We start from the raw sequence: 19,172 nt of genomic DNA on the forward strand, positions 1-19,172 counted from the left end.
CCCCGTGTTGGCAAGGAGGCCAAGGACAGAATGGGCCAAAGGGACCAACCACTCAGGAGCTTACGCTGCCAATAGGTAACTTCAGTGTCTGGACCAGATGGAGGCTCATGGGACAGTATGTGAAAGCTGCCCCACGGGAGCCAGGGGTGGACCTGTCATGGCCTGCTTTCACCTGAGTGGCTCTTTGCAAGGAGCAGCAGCTGTCCTACACCAGAGCAGAGGCAGATAGCTCTGTTCATCTCTTCCCCCAGGGCACAGGCTGCACTGGGGTCTGCCAAGTGGAGTCAAGAACACGTTCAGGCCGTTTGATCATTTCCACATTTAATTAGAAACGTATTCAAACCAGCGAACCCCTCGCTGCGTGTCAGACGGTTCCCCGAACGCCGGCGCGTTGGCAAGGCAATCGCTGGATGGCGTTTAAAAGGCTGCCACCGTTCAGTGGAATTCTCACCGTGGGTCCCAGCTGATGGATGCTCAGCGCCGGGTAGCCTGTAAAATCCTGCTACAACGTGACACGGACCCGGGTGCCTGAGAGGAGCAAGCCCCACCTTGCTGGACAAGGTACCTTTCCATTGTCCTCTCTTGTAATGCCGGCTGGGGTGGGACTGGAGGAGGTGGGAGCTTCCAAAGAGCAGGAACCCCTGCTGGAAGATGACACCTCTTGGGAGCAGCTGGGCTTGGAGGAGCTGTGGGCATTGCATAGCAGGTGCTTGGTGAGTCTCCAAAGCTTAGGCTCTGGGGAAGGTCCCATCTTCCACCATCCAAAGGAAGCAGGCACCTGGGCTACCCCACCCAGAGTGGAAGGGCAATGCCGCGACCCAGGCTAGGTACTAGAAGCCTGGCTGAGGCTCTGAAGCGGGGCAGAAGCCGAGTGGACACCAAGTCACCTCCTGGCAGCTGTGCAGGAGAGATGTGTCCCAGCGGTGGGTTGGCCACACCCTCGCTTGTGTCGCTCTTTGTCCTCTCTCCCAAGGTCCAAAAGCCTGTCCTCAGGTCCTGATTCAATAAGCAGACTGCTGATAAGATCTGAAGTCGTTTTCCTAATGATGGGCCATCTCGGCCAGATAACGTAATTACAAGATTGTCCCCTCACGGCTGCAAAGTGGAGTCTAAGCAGCTGTTACGGTAATGGGTTGGCTTGGGAGGTTTCGGGAGATGGGGAAGAGGCTCCTATTCCCTTTGCAGATGGGAATGGGGCCTTGTGCTTCTGACACCTCCCGCCGCATCCAATTATACCTCCAAAGGGAGTTCCCTACCCCTCTGATGGTCTCTAGCAGCGACTAAACCTAACAGCTGCGCTGGATGCTATTTAGCCCTCAGAAGGCCATACCAGCTTTAGCTAACTCCTCTCCACAGCACCCCCTGCGAGGTAGGTAGGTCAATATCATCCTCCCCATTTTACAGATGGGGGAAACTGAGGCACAGAGCGGCAAAGCAACTTGCCCAAGGTCACCCAGCAAGTCAGCAGCAGAGGTGGAGGCAAAGAACGCTGGTGTCCTGGCGCCCAGCGCTGCGCTTAGGCCACTAGACCACAGTCCGCACCCAGCCATGGCTACAAGCGGCTCTCCGAGCAAGGCTCCCTGCTCGCAATTCGTTTGTTTTAATTAACTATTAGTTTAAGAAGCCGGGGCAGGTTAGATCTGTTGTGTGTGTGTGTGCTCCTGATGGGACGTATGCAGCACAGAGCTGAGCTCCATTTGTGTCCTCTGGGCTCCGCGGCGGGTGGGGGGGGAGAGCCATGCTAACGCTCCAGGTGGAGTTTCGTCGGCACAAGTAGAATAAATACGTCCCAGGATAGGAGGAAGAATGGAAAAAGTCGGCGTGGATTGTGGCAGCAGCTAGGAGGGAAAGAAGGGATGGAGCAATAGTCTGTAGGGGAGAGAGAGAAGGAAGATGGCACAAGGCTGGAGGAGTGGGGGGGAACGTGACAACAGTCCGCTGGCAGAGGTGGGAGAGAGAACACGAATGGGCAGGGGTCCACCGAAGAGACACCAATGGCCGCCTGTAGGCATGGGGACAGCAGCAGCAACCTGTAGGCGAGTGACAGCCATCCATAGGCAAGAGGGAAGGTGGCGCGAGCCCAGAGGAGGGGGAAAGAAGGGGGGAGCGTGGCCGCAAGTGGAGGGGAGAGGGAAAGAGGCAGCTGTTTGGGGAGGGGAGGGAAAACAGTCCCCTGGGGAAAGAGAAAGGGTGACTGTGGGCACTGGGTGGAGGAGGAGCAGAAGGGGATGTGGGTGCTGCTTAGGGAAGCGGGGAGGGGGGTTTCTGTCTGTGGCATCCCCTTCTCTTTTTCACCTGGCTCCCCTCTCCTCCGTGGGCAGGTTCTCCGAGCACAGAGCCAGCTCCCCGGAGGGCTCTGGGCCAGAGAGAAAGGAGATTGCTTTCAGGGGTCAGAGAGGCAGGGACCCAGCATGCTCAGGGGGTGTCTCACTCCCAGCGACCCCCGTTAGCCCAGCCCAAGAGGCAGTGGGTACGGGCTTGACCCCGCCGGGGCGCCTGCACAGAGGAGAGAGGGTGCGGGCCAATTCCCCACTGCCCCGCTGCTCTGACTGGGGCGAATGCAGGAGAGAATCAGGCCCCCTGGTCTCCTGCCTGCCCCCTGCCGAGGGGACGCACCCAGCCATCACTGCTTCCTCTTCACCACCTGCCTCAGGTGCAGCTCGCTCTCCGCCGCCACAATGGGCTGCTCGTTCTGCAGGTGGTAGTTGATCAGGTGGCTGATGCTCTCAAACCGGATGTCCTTGGTCCTCACCTGGAGCAACAGAACGGGGAGGGGGGTGGGCGTGAGGCGGGGAGCGGGCAGGTCACGCTCCACCCAGAGAGGAGGCTGATGGGGCTAAGCGGGGCGGGGTGCCCGTCAAGGACATGCGGGCTGAGTTCGGGGAGCCCGGCCCGCTCCTTACCACACCCTCAGGATCCACCAGCAGCAGATGCTTGGGCTGCCCGCCGTTCATGCCCGTCAGGACGTACTGCCCGGGGTTGGTGATGCTGTCCCTCACCAGGAAGTCCCCGTCCATCTGCAGCAGCTTCTCCGCCTCTCGCCGGCTCATCTTCCCGTGGTACCAGGGCTCCCGCTTCAGCTGCTCTTCCGTGGGGGCGATGGGAGCCTTCCGGGTGGGCGGGCTGGGCCACTGGTCCTCTAGGGGCGGGCTGGCCCCGCCAGCCACCGTGGATTCATGCAGCTTTAGGGCGTCTTCGAAAGGCCCTGCAAGAAGCCAAGACTATAGAGCAAGGAGGGGACAGGCCCCGGCAGCTACCCTAGCCAGGATCACACCACAGGGCTCCCAGTCCCCAGGCCTCCTGCCAGCCGGGTTTGGGAAGAATTCTCCCGTTGCTGGACCTTGGGCTGGCTCTTTTAAAGGCCTTGAGCCAAAGACCAAAAGCAACTCCCACTATTCTGTTCTAGTGAGGTTCCTTCACTCCAAGAGCCGCTGTCTTACTCATGTCAAAGAGATCCTTGGGGGGGCTCTCCTCGTACTCCCAGCCGTCCAGGCACTGCGTGTTGACGTACATGTGCTCTTCGTAGTCGCGGCATCCCAGGGGCTGGCTGTCTGCCTGGAGGTAGCCGTCGCAGGACTGGCCTGGAAGACACAGTGAGGGCCAGTGAGCGCCGGCAGGCTGTGCGCAAAGGAACCACAGGAGCCGGGCCTGCCACACTGGGATCCATGGGTGGTGCGAGAACTGCCGGCTGAAGGAGGCTAGCCCCCCACCCCTTCTGCCTGAGGCCCTGCCTCTTCTGTGACCCCCTGCTGGAGCCCAAAGCCACCGTCACTGCGGCCACTGGCCTCCACCCCAGGCTAGCCCCCCGGAGCACCGGGAAGGTGGGCAGCACGGCCCCAGCCTCACCCGGGGCCAGCACTGGGGGACTGGAGCCACACGCAGAATGGAAAGTAGGAGGGGAGAGCTGGGGGCGAAGCATGAGTGGGGCCATGCCTGGATGTTTTGGGGAGCCATAGCCTCCCCCAGCCTATGATACCCGCCGCCCATGCTAGGATTGCTCCCTATGATCTACCCTCTGGGGTTTTGTCCAGTTCAGTTGTACCAATGGGGGCCCCCACCGCTTCCCTGGGGAGGTGATTTCCACCTACCCTCCTCCCTGCAAGAAGTTCTCCTGCTCCATGCAGTCTGAACTTCCCTCTGCTGAGTTTCACCCCATTGCTCCTCCCTTTAGGATTGTCCTCTCCTTGGCCACACACTCCTACACTGATCTCATCTTCCCTTGGGTCCTTTCCCCTCCCCCTATTTGGCCCTTTCACCCTGACTCACTAGGGGAGGAGCAGGAGACCAAGCTTCTTAAATTCGTCTCTGATGGGAGCAGCTGCTGTAACATCCGGGGGAGACTCGGGGACAAGCTCATTGGTGGCCAGGAACACCCCCACCCCTGACAGTTCCCCCTGGAGTCCATGTGGTGACGGTGCGGAAGGATCAGCTGACGTGCCAGGCTGTGTGACTCATGCCAAAGAATTTGGTTTGCAAAAGGGGCATCACTCCAAGCAGCTGCCCTATGCATTGTTCTCAGCTAGTTTTCTCGTAACCGGGCAGCTAGGGACAGTAATGCCCATCTCCGAGGGTCCTACCACAGGCATTTGCGAGTCCTGGGCCATGCATTCCCGTGCCCACAGGGACATGAGTCCCTGGGTTAAATGACGCCTTCGAGCTGCAGCACGTACCAGGAGCATCGCCGTCCCCGTGGGAGCCCGGGTGGCTGTTCTGGTCTCTTCTGGCAGGAAATCCAACCTGTGAAGCAGAAGAATCAGACCTCGGTCCATGCAGCCAGCACACATGATGCAGGAGGTTTGTTTCCCCTCCACACGTGGCGAAGGGGTGGGCATGTGATATGGAGACCCAGGCAGTGGACAGGGAGATGCGTTAGGTGGAGGCGTGAGGACAGCTGAATACCCTGGCTTTGCTCGCTGCCTCCTCAGGGCCTCCACCCCTTTCTGGGCCTAGCACCGGTTTCCATTTGCCGGAAACACAGCCTGGAGGTCACAGCTCATGGTCACACGGAAGTGTGAAGCAGGTCCCCCCCCCCATGACCTCCTTCACCCCTGCACGCTTCAGCTCCCTCCTCTGTATAATCGGGTGATGCGGCCCATGCGGGGTGACACAGCCTGTGAGAGATTGAGGGGGTTAGTGACTGCCAGTGCAGGGACCGTGGGATTGGCGCGCCTCCGTCCCTCCTGATCTTTGCCTGTTGCACATCATTGCTTCGTCTCCTGACGGCTGTAACACGTTCATCTGGGGTTTAGTGGCCTGCGATGTGCAGAGGATCGAACGCTCCCTTCTGGTCTTAAACGCGATGAACCGATGACTCAAGGGCTAGAGCTTTTGGTAGAATCCCACGCAGCCTTCAGAGGCTGTGACAGTCTTTACTGCTGGACAACAGACCCCTCAAGCCACAGAGGAGGCCATAGAGCTGTATGGGGCTCTCCCTGATGGACCCACCTCCATCCCTGACCCCAGAAGCTATTCCAGAGACACTCCAGGCCTGACCCTGCACCAGGCACTCACTGGGGGCGTCCTCGATGGGGACAAGAGCCAGGTTTGGTTTCCAGCTTTCAGCATCAGGGGAAAAGGCTCAGTTCAACACAGGAGGTTCTGGGTGCAACCGTGGGGTGGGGAGGTTGTGAGGTGGGGGAGAATTGGGGAAGCTGCACAGCCAAGCGTGCTGACTGCAGGATTCACCTGGCTGAAGTGACCGGCACAGGAGGGCTGGGAGTGTGCGTGGCCCAGCAATGTTCCATGCCTGAGCCGAGAGTCGACGAGTCCCCCCAGGGGAGGCTCCTTCCCCGGGATGCTGTTGTAGTAATCGTGTTCGGCCATGTCCTCTTCGTCGCCCCACGCGGATTCCTCGGTCTCCATTACCCTGCGCAACAGAGAACACGGGAGTTAGGGAATGTGGTTAGACTCCAGAGCTGGAGCATCAGAGCACCCAGAGATTGGCAACCCAGCACCCAGGCCCAGAGCATCCCCAGATCTAACACGCAGGGCATCTCATGATCTAGCACCCAGGGCATGGTAGCACCTAGTACTGAGAGCACCCTGGACCTAGCACCCCTAGCTGTGACAAAACCCACAGACAGGGTCACCGTCGTATGGAGCATGCTGCAGGGCCCTGTATCTTGTGATGCAGAGAATGGTAACACCCCAATGCACCGGGCAGAGGACGGTCCCGTTCTTCTACCAACAGCCCTGCTGGGGGCTTGAAGTAGCTCAGGTCCTGCTCAGGTGGTGACTGCAAAGCAGTTCCATGAAGGCTTGGCAGTGTGAACGCCACCTTGTCCCCAAGTCTGGAGAGCACCTGGTGGGGCCAGTAGGAAGTGGCTGGGATGCCAGGTCACTTGCCAGCGTAAGGGATGGATGAACGTGGGGGTAGAAGGCTGCAAGGCCTCATTCACCTGGACCAGCTTGGGGAATATGCCTCGGAATTGCTGCCCAGGGTAAGGTGAGAAGGTGCAGACCTGCATAAAAGCAGGCCCAGTCTGGCCAGGGCGACCCCAGAGCAGGGATTTGGGTTCCCAGCAGCACCAACAGGCCCCATGTCTCTCATCCCCCCTACCTGTCCGGCGGCACCACCACCTTGGGGGGGCTGTGTAGATACTGCTTGAAGCGCAGCTCGAAGGCCTGCCCCACCGTGTTGATGATGCTCTGAGCCAGCCCGTCACAGCACTCCAGGATGTGGCATGCTGCCCGGCAGGGAGGGAGACACAGACACATCAGGCGGCGCCTTTATCCCACGGCAGGACTGGGCACGAGGCCCCCCGGGTGACATATGGCATGGGACACCCATCGCTTTAAGGTGAAATGGGGCTAGTCTTGCCTGGGTCATAATTAACTGCCCCCTTGCCTGAGGAGGTGGGACTAATGGGGTCAGGTGTCTGCATGGCGAACACCTGGGCCTCATCAAAAGGCTTGAGAGAGAAGGGGTGGGGAAGGAAGCTGTAGACCAGGCTGCTGTTGGAAGCAGGGATGTCCCTGAGAGAAGCGGTGGCAGATCCAGGGGAAAGGAGCCTCCAGAGTGGAAGAATGCCCTCAAGGCCACGTGCTGGCAGGAGGGGCGCTCCGGTGGTGAGTTCCCCAGTTACACTCCGCACAATAAATGCACAAGAGGTTGTGGGGGGAGCCCTTCTCCATACTTTTGGCCAACATGGGTCTCCTGGTTAGCCTTGATCCTTCCTTGCTTATCACCCCTCTTTGTTACCTCCCTGTGTCCTCTCACCCCTGCCCTGCTCACCTCTTTGGTTAATGGGATCCTTTGCCACATAGGCCACATAGTCTGTCATGTCCTGGAGAGAAAGGGAAAGTCAGGGAAGGAAGGGTTTTGTGGCTATCGTTCCTGGGATCTGGCCTGCAGGCTAAGGGTCGGAGGGGCTTGAGGCAGGGCTATGAATCTGGGTGTGAAGGGGAATGAGCCACAATCCTCCGGCTGGCAGATCCCCCTTCCCCAGGCAACGTGGGTGTAGGTCCCTGCTCTGATACACTCCCTCCTTGGCTGGTGAGGGCCAGGGAGTGCTGCAGAGACAGCAAGGGTTACCCGGTGCTGGGCCTCACCCCATTGCCCCAGGGCAATCTGCCCTCCGTAGTGCCCACCGGGCGGCCTGTGCTGTAATTAACCAGCTCCCTGGGGCTGACTGAGGGAGGACTGCCCTCTCGTGGCTGCAGCCCAAAGAGGAGATAAAGGACATATTACCCCTGGTAGCGGCAGGAGCTTATGTAGGGGGTGGCTAGGCTTTGGGGGTGAAAGAAGCAGGGGTCCAGGCCCCAATCCTTGAAGGAGGGAGAGAGGGACGGGGGAGCAAATTGCTTGTTGCCTGCAGGGATGGAATCTCATTGCACTGTCAGGCTCTGCAAAGGCGGTTTGCTCTGGCGGACAAGTGCGCTCGGGGCATGGGGGCCAGGAAGCGGCATGTGTCCCTCTGCAGCGCCCCCCTCTGGTCAGTGCAGGTATGGCATGGCAGGTCACTGCTTTGTGGATAGGGGTAGACACTCCTCCTGAGGGAGAGCCCTGGACCAAGCAACTGGCCAGAGAGGCGTTTCTCTGGCTATTCTGGCCTTTCCCTGCTTCTTTGTTGTCTCCTCAGGGTTTAGGAGCTGTTACAAGGCCCAGCTGGAGAGGGAGAGAGGCCCAGCAGGACCCCTGAGTTCTCAGAGTAGGAAACAAGTGGAGGGGGAGGGGACTTGCTTTCCCCCCATCCCGGGTTACCACCATTGAAATGCAAAATACTGGCAACCCCCCATCCACAAAGCAGGACTGTCACAACCCCAGCCACAAGGCAACTCCATAGCGCCCCCCCCGACCCCCAACAGCCACTTATAGTATCTAGAGAGAGGACACCTGTAGACAAGACCGATAATCATCGCGGGTCTCCTCACTGTCCCATCACTCAAAGCCTACCTCACACACCCATGCGTGGGGCGGATGGCTGCTGTATTTGCAATGGTTTTGCTCTGTTGTCACTTACACCATGGAAGTGGGAACACGGCAGCATCTTTCGCTGGACGCGGACACTTTGAACATGAGCTGTCCCAGCGTCGTGCGAGAATGCTGCAAAGCTTTAGACCCATGTTTTAAAAAAAAAAAACACAAAAAATCTGGCCGTTTAAATTATTTTTCTGGCAAAACCATAAAAAAACCCAGAGAGGCCAGTCAAATACCAGCCAGTTGGGAGCCCTCCCGTACCCAGCCGTCGGTGCCCAGGACTGAGGCTGCAACAGGCAGAAGCTGGTCCACTGGCAGTGTGATTGTTGCTGCTCATTGATCACCGCCAGAGGCAAAAGAAACTGAGGCAGGGGGGAGAGAAGAGAGGGATGCAAAGGGGGCGAGGAAGAAGGAGGGGGAGGAAGAGATGCAGAAGAGAGCGGGGCCATGAGGAGCTGACGACTCCTCTAATCTCCACGCACCGAGGGCGGCCCTTACCGTGTCTCCTCCCGAGGCGAAGGAGATGGACTGCATGTGGTGGTTGGCAATGATCTGCAGGGAACAGAGGCAGGCGTTAAAGATCTTTGCGAAAGGTCGCTGGGAGGCTCTGGAATCGCTCAGAGCAGCGGCTCGGTAGAGCGGGGGGAGGGTAGGGATGGACCCGCCGCCAGCCCATGCCGAAAGTCGGTGCTCTGGGAACCGTCCTGGCTTTCCTCTGCTGCTGGGGGGAGGCGGAAGCTAGGCCGGCTGTATCCACCCCACCCGGCCTAGGGCATGTAGGCTGTGGCTTGTCGAATGGACATGCCTGCCTTCTGCTGGCGAGCGTGGTTGGTTCTGAAACACCAGCTTCCCCTCCCTGCTCGGATCGCAGCCGGGAATCCCCCTCTCCCATCATATCGCCACCCTGTGGAGCCTCACCGGCTTGCTTGACTGTTTAAAGGGGATAAAACAACATGGGGGCTTGCAAGAGCAAAGGGTGGCCTAGTGGTTGGAGCACAGGACTGGCAGCTGGGCCCACCTGAGTTCTAATCCCTGCCCTGACACTAGCTCCCGATCCTGTGTAACCCTGAGTTGTTCTATCCTTGTGCTCTGAGGATAAGCAAGGTGTTGCTCACCTGCCCTCTAGAGCTAGATACGCTGATCCCCAAATTGGGTGGGGCCCAGCTCCAGGGGTTGGGCTCACCCCATATGGGGACAGGTGTTCGGGTGCCTCTCTGTCAGCCCAGAGTGGATCCTTTGCATTGGGCGAATGATGCTGGATTTACAGCGGTGAAGCTGAGAGCAGAATTTAGCCCCAGATCTGAATGTTGGAGCCGGCCTCTCACTTTCCCAGTGTCTGGGGGTTGACCATGGAGTGGGCGGAGTTGCAGAGGACGCTTGGAGGGGGAATACCCAGGAACGACGAGATGAAATTGAGCAAAAGGAGATGTAAATGGAGGCTGAATGGCCAAAGGATGTGCCTAGCAGTCGGCGAGGAATCATCTTTGCAAGGGGGCACCCCATCGCTTGGGATACAGAAAGCTCGACTGGCCAGAGCACTAGAGAAGGACCCTATATGGAGTGGGGTGGACTTGGCAATTCTGTGCCTGTGCAAAGCCCCAGAAGCAGTGGCACAACTTAGAGCAGCCTCAAGGCTGCTCTAACCTGCGCTAGGGGCTGCACAAGTCCCACTGGATAGGGGAGGTGCAAGCAGCCTCCCCTCTGTCCCTGCCCCAACTGGTCCTAGATCTCCATGCCCCAGGAGAGCGATCGGAGCACTTGGGTGGGCACTAACCTGCCGGGTGGTGGGGATCATGAGGTTGAGCCCGTCGATGGAGATGTTGACAGTGATGCTCATCCCAGCGAAGTGCAGATTGTTCTTGCCCAGGATGGAGAAGAGGGCTTTGTTAGGCGCCTGGGGAGGGAGAAAAGGGCTGGAGGGTCATCGCCTCATCTAGGGTAACACTGGGTGCTGCGCTCAGCTAATGAGACAGGGAGATGGCAGGGGGACAGTGCAGGAAGCTTCTGCAACTCTGCTGAGCTGAACCAGCCCCGGCACAGTCAGCGAAGTGTCCAGCTTCCTGCCTGCAGACAACCGCTCTGCGCAGGTCAACAGTGCTGGGAAGGGGATCCCAGGGGAGAGTGCTCCGAGGATGCTGGGGGAGAGATCCCAGAACCTGAACCTGCCTTAATAACCTTTAGCCACATCCGCCCAGGGTCTGCAAAGCCAAGTCGGCATCATCAGCCCTGTTTTACAGATGGGGAAACTGAGGCACGGTTACCCACCTTCTTCTTCCAGGCCCCTTTGACCCCGGGCACCGCCTCGTACAGTCTGTTGATGGCTTCCCTGCAAGCAAAGAATCAAGCAGTCTGGGGTTAATCCTCCAGCCCCCGTGGCGAGACTAGGTCAGTGGGACCTGACCTACCCCACCCCACCCCTGCTGCTAAAATGCTACCACCTGCATTGCCTGGAGGGGTGCACCGGGGACCCTTGCAATGACTGTTGGGGCGGGGACAGCTGGTCCACGTCACCTGTGGCTGGGGGCACTTCCCCAGACGTCCTTTGTTAGCGAGCTGGGTGAGAGCCCTCCCCCCTCCCCCCGCCTCAGGCTGGGATCCTTCCCTCCAGGATCCCAGCCCCCGGACCACAGGGATGCTGCCCTCGGGCAGCTTTCAAGGGGCCCAGTTCAGCCTCGGTCAGCACCTGCAGCGTTTGTCCTGCTTGCCGGTCACCCGGCCCCGATGTGGGGTAAATATGGAGGTCTCCCCACACGCAGAAGCTACATGGAGCCGGCGGGTCCCTGAGTCCCAGCTAGCAGCTCGGCCTGCTCCCCAAGCCCACGGAGTCCACGTGCCTGAGAGAGACGTCTCCCAGGGACCTCGTCCCCATCCCCAGGACTTGGATGGAGGCTGCGGAACTCAAGTCCCACTGGGGGACACCTTCACCCTCCGCCTGCTCCGTGCTCCTGCTGCTCCCACGGCGCTGTGGGGACAGGACCATCAATATGCCGTGGCTGGCAATCTGCTCTGGAGGCTCCTTCCTTCTCCCCCGCTCCTGTCGATCCGCCTGGGGCGGCCCAACGCTGCATCAGCAGGCAGGAGACTCTGCCGTTCTGCGCCCCCCTCTCCACCCCCAGCTTCTCTTGCTACTTGTCTGGTTTGCAGACGGAGCTGCTGCAGCAGAACCCGCCCCCCACGTCCCTTCCCTGCGCCCTCTGGGCCGGTGGCTTTATTTGAAATGCACGTGGGGATTTCTCAGCTGGGCTGTTTGGGGTGGAGCTGAGGGGTGGAGAAGGGGAGCCAGCCCTGAAGACTGGAGGCCTGCGATCTCCCCCAGACCAGGACAACAGAGTCAGCTTCCACGCCCGCCCCACCTTCCATGGTGTCTGGCACCCATAACCCACCCCTGCCCGCGCTGTGTGCCATGGCATGGTGTGGGTGCCAGGGGTCAGCCAGGGGGTCCCTTAGGGCCCGCGCTGTGTGCCATGGCATGGTGTGGGTGCCAGGGGTCAGCCAGGGGGTCCCTTAGGGCTCGCGCTGTGTGCCATGGCATGGTGTGGGTGCCAGGGGTCAGCCAGGCAGGTTGGCCGGACTGCAAGCCCTGTGGAGCACCTGCAGTGCCAGGTGGAGACGAACCCGTCCCACAGGCTTTCTCAGACCTGAATCTCTGGAAAGCTGGTGCATTCATTTGGAAGTAGGGGAAAGCCCAGGGCAGGGGGCCCGGAGGGGCTTACCTGGTAACCTGCGTCCGGGTGTTAAAGTCAAGAGATCTCATGGAGCGCAGCACTTCAATGCAGCCCATGTACTGGAAAAGAAAGGGGTTGAAATCAGCCAGGCTGCAGTGACCTGCTCAGATCCCCAGCTCACGGGAGGGCAACAGGAGACCCAGCCAGGCGGGAGCAACAGGTTAGGTGGGAGTGGGAGCTAGTGCACCCCAAAGAGCTTACGGAATTCACACACCCAGTTCAATGGACTCGGGCTGACAGGCTAAAAATAGGAGGGCAGACAGTTGGGCTTGGGCTGGAGCCCGGGCTCTGGAATCCAGCGATGGGTGCAAAGAGAGGGCCTCCCCGAGGCTTTGTCTGTGAGCACATTTCATGTACTGACTCCCACCCTTTTGCCCTGGTGGGGGGCACATCAGAACTCTCTGTGGGAGGCCAGAAAAGCAGCCCCTGGCTGGCATCAAGCGGAGCAAGGGTAAGCCACACCCACTCAGTGCCCCGTGCTGTCCCCCACTAGCGGTGGCTGGGCACCGTTCTAGAGGTCCAAGAGCTTCCTGCAGCCTTGGCTAACAGAGCTGGGGTGTAACCGGGCAGGTGACCTGCCCCTTTGAAGGCCAGGAGGCCGGGGCCGCTCACCCCTATCCTGCTACCCATGTGCAGGTGTCGTCCTTCAGGGCAGGAAAGCCCAGCAGTTGACAGCTGGCTGGGGAGTAGAAGCTGCTCCTACGTGGGACCAAAGAGCCTGACTGGGGACCGGGGGTTGGCAAAGGACTGTGGCTGGCTGGGCCAGAGGGTTGGGTTGGCCATAGCCCGGTACCCGCCGGCGGGCATCAGGAGAGGCTGTTGCAACTGGGGCCAGCCTAGGAGGAAGGAGGTGGGATGCTGAGCCTGGCTGGTGCAAAGGTCTCTTTGTTTTGTGCTTTCCTGGACTTTGTCTACAGGACTCCATTCCCCTGGGCAGGGATGACCTGTCTAGTGACGTGGCTGGGAGGGGCAGGTCATACCGGCGACTGGACTAGGCCGAAGAGTGCGGCGGGGGGAAGCTGAGCCAGAACATGTGAGAGGCCACGCTACCCTGAGTCTGGCCTGGTATGCTGCTAATCCTGCCCTGCCTCGGGAGGCCGCGCTCATAACTCACGCTCCTGATCGAGTGGGCCTGATCGAATGGTTTGAGGATGTCAGTGCCAGGGAGAAGGGGGCCAGGCTGACAGCTCTGCAGCCTGGAGCCTTCTGTCTGCACCGAGCAGGGACAAAGCAGACAGCGTGTGGGCAAACTGCCCACGCACCACCCACTTGGCAGGCCTCAGCCCCGAGCTGGAAGGGAGCCTGTCTCCAAGAGCAAGCTCCGTCCCCGTTGCTGTCAGGCCTTGGCTTCTCCGCTGAAGCGGCTAGCAAGGGGGCCAATTAGTGCCAGTTGCCATGGGGCTTTGTGCAGCATCAACACCTTCCCTCTGGGCACCGGACTGATATCCACGAAATTCGTCTCTCGCCAGCTGCTAAACAGCCACCGTGTAGCCATGATTTCCAGCTCCATCTGTCTGCATGCGGGGCCAACCTCCTAGCTGGGAACGTCACTGTGCCCCCCTCCCAGCCCCTACCCCTCTTCAGTGGTGCATTAGCTGCCTTTCCAGCAGGCACTGCCAACGAGGTCAGTTTAATGGGTTTGGCAGGGCTCCAGGAGAAAAGGCTGGAGGCGAAACGTATGGCGGCTGATTAGGGCCACAGCAAACTTAGGGCTGGAAAGAAATTCACTTGGATCATCCCGCCAGGTGCTCGCCTCCTGCAGCGCTCGCCTGCTTATCCCTTGCTAGCGGTGATTAAAATGTACAACCTCTCTTGAGGGGGAAAAGGAGGAGGGTGAGCCTAAGAGGTTCTGAACAACCCCAGCGCTCCTTGGTCTCAGGATCAGGACCTTTATCCTGGCCTCTCTCTGAGGGGTGGATACCTGGGGCCAGCTCCTAAGCTGGCGTAAACTGGGAGAGCTGCCTTGACCTGTGCTGATGTGCCCCTTAGACCGGGGGCGGTCTTTGCCGACTCTAGTTACTTTCATTTCAAGGCCCAAGCAGCAGCTTGCTCCCCATCAAAGTCCTGCCTTATGGGGAGGCTGGGGAAGGGGGAGACAGGATAGTGCCCTACTGATGGTCCTGCCTTCCGCTGTGCAGCTACTCTAAGCTCTGGGGGGTGGGACCGATGCAGGAGGATACACCAGTGTTTTTGTGCTGGGGATAATGGGACTTTGCCCTTGGATGGCTCCCTCCAGCACAGGACCCCCCCCCCCTCCGCAAAGCCTTTTCAAATAAGTCTGAGTCTCCCAAGGCCCCTGTAAATAAGTGTCTTTATCCCCATTTTGCAGAAGAGGGAAGCTGACGGAAAGAGACAGTGTCATAAGTGACTTGCCCTAGGTTGCCCAGCAAGGCAGTGGCAGAGCTATCACTTCCAGCTGAATTATGGTCCAGGGGGAGGTGTTCCGGCCTGTGTTAGACAGGAGTCAGGCACGATTATCCTGATTCCAAGGCCAGTGCTTTACCCACTGGACCATGCCCCCTTCTTTCCTCCCCTGAGCTTTGACTCCTGCCCTGTGCTCTCCCCGACTGGCATTCCAGCTGCTGCGGAGATGGAAATCTGCTGCCAGTCTACAGCCTCCCGTGCAGCCTCAAGCCTTCACTTTACTGGGAGTTCGGGGTATCCCCTTTCGACTTCTTTGCTCCCTGTTCTACACTGCACTGTTGTGGCTAAATTCCACCCCAGCAATGGCTGCATTTCAGTGCTGGGCAAAGAGAGTTGTACAGCAAGTTGCTTTGGGATCCTTTGGTAAGGAAAGACACTGTTATCAATGCATCTCTTCTCTCTCTGTCCCCAACACCATGCCCCTCTCTCTGCCTTCTGCCAGCCTCCTCCTATGGCTCCTGTAGAAACTGCCTGCACTGAAGGAGTTAACCTCTGCGCATTTCCTTTTAAATCAGGTCAGCTCTCAACCACTGTCCCACAGTCAAACATCTGATGATCTATGATGGGGCAGGGGGAGGAGAGAGACAGAGGCTAACCGGAGACATGCTGCCCTGCTCCTCCATCTCGCCTGCAGTTGTAAATTACCACAAGTTAATTGAGAGTAAGACAAGGAGCCAAATGCCATCAGCAAATTCAATTACAAGTGTCTCACCCTTTCAGTCCCAAAAGCAGCAACCCTGGAGCTCATAGCACTGTGGTTGAGACTGACCTCCATAGCACCTTGCACCCCCAGAATCTCAGAGGGCTTTCACCAGTGAACCCTCACAACTCCTTTGGGAAGCAGGTGCTTGTTATTACTATCCCCATTTTGCAGATGGGGAAACTGAGGCACGTGGATGTGATTTTTTCCCCCCCAACATCAGGCAGCAAATCAGTGGTAGAGATCTGAATTGAACCCCAGAGTCCTGGCTCCACGTCTTGTGCTGTAACCACTAGACCCCACTCCCCTCCCAGAACTGGGGCTAGAGCCCAGGAGTCCTACCTCCCATCTTCATGCGCTAACCCCTGGACCATCTGGAGAGGTGGGCCACACTAAACCCACTCCACAAAATGACCCACTAGGCTAGGGGGTGTGTGTAACCCTGGAGATAGGCCTAAACCAAAGCCCTAGATCCAAACTTCACAGCTGGCCCTATTTCTACGATGGGCCCAGATTCATCCCCTGTGAAGCCTGGGGGATTTGAACTCAGATCCTAATCTCAGTGCTGGAGCAGAGGCCCCATTGTGAAGGAGTTTGTTAAACTTCCCCCTCCTTTATTGTCTCTTGCTATTCAGCTACCTCTGGGGTAAGGGGCGAGACTGCACTGGTGGGTCCAGGCCAGCTGCAGGGCCAGTCAGTATCCCCAGAGGCACTGGGAAACAGGAGGATCTTCTGAACCTTCCCCATCCTGTTTAGGACCCTCATCTGCCACAAGGCCTTTTCAGGAAGACCCCTCCAGTGCCGTGGCAGCAGACTCTCCCCTCCTAGAAACCAGCCTTTCCAGGCCCCGGCTTTCTGGTGTATCGATGCGTCTACACGGTCTAGCTATTCCAGCCCCGATCCTGCATGCTTAGCTGTGTGGACAGACCAGAGATCAGGACCTCGGGCCCAGGTTCTCAGAGGTATTTAGGCACCTAACTCCCATGGGGTTTGTGTGCACTTCAGCTGGGCACGAGCGGACAGAAGCACACGAGTTTTGCTTGACCTAGCGCGCCCAGCATAGCAGTGTGGAAGCTGTGGCTCAGGCGGAGACTTGGGCTGGCCACGGGAGCTCAGGTGAGGGGGGCTCAAGAGCCCGAGCTGCTTAAATACCTTTGAGAGTCTGGGCCGGGGTTTGTAAACCCCTGGGTCGAGGAGCACGAGCCTGCTTCGAAGCTGCGTCTTTCTGGGAGTGCTGCGGGCCCGGGGCTGTGGGAGGCCTTTGGGGAATAGACACTCCGAGGGAGGGAGGCAAGCAAGGCTAGACGGAGAGTGAATGGGGCCCAGCCAGAATGTGCCATGGCCATCTCACACCCTGCTGGGGAGGCTGGCTCATGCTTTTCTGGGAGCGGGGAGGTAAATCTCTCTCCTTTCTCAACTAACCCCTAGGGGCTGATTCTCCCTGACCTTGTGTCAGCAGTTACACCCGTGCAAAGCAGCGGGGAGAGCTGGCTATCCCCCCAGCCAGCACAGGTAGGCCTCCTATGGCCTGCAGGCCGGGTAGGTTTCCTCTGGTGGCTCTCAGAGCCCAGGGGCAACGAAATCAGTGGAGTTGTGTTGGGTCCAGACCACAGAAGCAGGCCCAGCGGCATTTGCATGGGAGACCAAGACTGGGACACACGCACCCCCAGCAAAGCCATTTCCATGGTCAAGCGTAAGCCCCAGCTTTAAGAATTGGAGTCAAGGGGTGGGGTGGGGATCTTGCTGTTGTGTCCACCCCACGGTGGCTTCCTCTGGGGGGAGCGGGGAGGGGGTTGTATGTTAGAGTGCAGGGAAAATTAACCCAATTTTCCCAAGTCCTAGCCTAGCACCCTAACCACTGGGCCCTCCTTCCTCAGCCCAGCTGTACACAGAAACTTAGGGGATGTTTAAGGGGTGGCTAAAGCAGGGCTGAGTCTGCCCTCACTGACATTGGCACAAGTCAGGAGTAACTCCACCAAAGTCAATGACAGTGGAGTCAAACGGGGGTAAAGGAGAGCAGTAGGCCATGGGTCCTTGGTGGTGCTCTTAGGGTTGACACACTGGGCTGGGAGTCAGGAGAGCTGGATTCTGCTCCTCGCTTCACCACAGAGTCACCGTGTGACTGTCCCCACTTTGTGCCTCGGTTTCCCCATTTCTGGTGTGGGGGAGGAGTAACACTACCTCCCGCCACCCCAGGGCTCAGGTCATCAACAAGTGGCTTGCCCAGTGAAGGACGAGGTCTCAGTGCAGCTGGCAGCTGAGTACGGGTTTCACGCTGGCTAAGCAGCAGTGGGCTCGTTTTAAACCATGTGCAATTGCCCGGGCAAGGCCAGGTTGCCCCAAAGGGCCCAAGTCATAATTAAGTCCCAGCTACCGTGGTGTGATGGTGACAGCCTTTGGCGATGCAACACCAACCCCTCCCAGGGCAGGGTGACACCTGGGCTTTGAGGCCTTGAACAGAGGGAACTTGAATGAGGAAGCCTTGAAAACTGGGGAATTGGGTGGTGTGGGGGGAGAATCATCCCAAACTTCCCTCTACCCATGGCTGGGGGCTCCCCTTCCCGGCTGCCAGCCCCGAATGACAGAGGAGCCCAGGGATCCAAGTGCCAAAGCAGCGGACTCCCAATTCAATCCCAGCTGCGGAGATGCAGTCAGCATGGGAGTTCGTTCAGCCCTGGACAGGGGTGGGCAGCGAGGGGAGGGGAGGCCAGAGAAACGGGCTTACCCTGACAATGTAGGAGACCCCTGGTCCCAGGACCCGTTCGTCCGGATGGAGCCAGCCCTGCGCCGGTTTATTGATGAAGCTACCTTTCCGGTTCCATTCCTCGCCGGCCAGTTTGACTCCCTCGACCCGAGCCGCCTTCCTCCCTCCCACTCCTCGGAACCGGTTCATCACCTGCAGGGAACAAGGAGAGTGGCAGACAGGCTCGCAGGCGCTCAGGACAGCAGCCAGGCCGGAGGAGGAACCTCCTGCCTCTCCGGGGCCCCCGGGCTTGGCCGGGGATGACAGGTCCTTGCTGGCGCTGGAAGGGCTGCGGCTCAGGAAGCCAGAGGGGCTGGAGAACTTCCACTGGGGAATCTTGGGGATCAGCATGCAGAAGGTGGTCACGGCCTCCTGCTCCTCCGGCAAGCGGGCTTCGCCCAGCGCGGGGCACGGGTGGGCCAGGGAGGCGGGCGGCGAGGGGGCCGGGGTGGCTGCCGCGACCTTGCTGCTCATGGCTGGGTCCTCCGAGGGCGTCACTGAGCCATTGCGAAAGCGACCATACTTGGGTTCTGTTAGCATGCCCTGCCGCTGCGTGTCTGGCTAAGTGCTTTTAGAGTGCTCGCCGGGCACGCTCTGCGCTCCTCTCTCCCGCTCGCCGGCCCCCCACCCCCCGCTCCTCTCTGGGGAGGCTCAGCTCACACAATGATGTCATGGTGTTATTGCTCATCCGCCAGGAGCCTGGCTGCCGCAGACCTGGCCTGCACAGCTCCACTGCCACAAAAACAGCCATCTGCCAGCACTGGACAGAGGCAGAGAGATGAGCCCGGCCGTGGGCCCGCTCACCCCAGTGCAAGGGGCAAGGGAGGCCCTGGTCCACACAGCACCTCTTGGGGTGGGTTTGCCTAGCACAGCAAGCCCCAGGGTGAAAGGCCAGCGGGGGGAGTTGGCTGATTTTCTACCTTCCTGCTTTCCGCCCGCACAAAGCCAGCTGGGGCTGGGCCTGAAGGGCCATGGGCACTAGGAAAGTAGCCTGATCGCTTTCACATGCACTCGCTACTGCTCTCCTGGTCCTTGTCTCTGCCAAGCAATGGTGCCAGACTCCCTGAGATGGGCGGGGGGAAGAATATGGGACCCTTACATGGGGATTATAGATCCATGGATTATAAAATCCATTTTGGGACCATTATGATCGTCGACTCT

General features: G+C 59.1%; 1 protein-coding gene across 2 annotated transcripts; it reads right to left on the reverse strand.

Annotated features, from left to right (window-relative positions):
- Positions 1-304: 304 nt before the first annotated feature.
- SHC2 (SHC adaptor protein 2) lies at positions 305-18,551 on the reverse strand (the record flags this gene model as incomplete). Of its 2 annotated transcripts, XM_084614604.1 has the most annotated exons (13): positions 305-1,869; positions 2,617-2,752; positions 2,904-3,205; positions 3,441-3,581; positions 4,671-4,737; positions 5,686-5,866; positions 6,560-6,686; positions 7,235-7,286; positions 8,918-8,971; positions 10,194-10,313; positions 10,685-10,745; positions 12,133-12,203; positions 17,994-18,551. In XM_084614604.1, the coding sequence occupies 12 exons, from the start codon at positions 18,549-18,551 to the stop codon at positions 2,624-2,626; spliced, it is 1,863 nt and encodes a 620-aa protein (XP_084470730.1). In that variant the 3' UTR covers positions 305-1,869; positions 2,617-2,623. The 2 variants fall into 2 exon arrangements, with proteins under 2 accessions (XP_084470730.1, XP_084470729.1); XM_084614603.1 differs by having other exon boundaries at positions 305-2,752.
- Positions 18,552-19,172: the final 621 nt, after the last annotated feature.

The sequence above is a fragment of the Lepidochelys olivacea genome (genome assembly GCF_965140295.1).
Source record: "Lepidochelys olivacea isolate rLepOli2 genome assembly, chromosome: 25".
Taxonomy (NCBI): domain Eukaryota; kingdom Metazoa; phylum Chordata; order Testudines; family Cheloniidae; genus Lepidochelys; species Lepidochelys olivacea.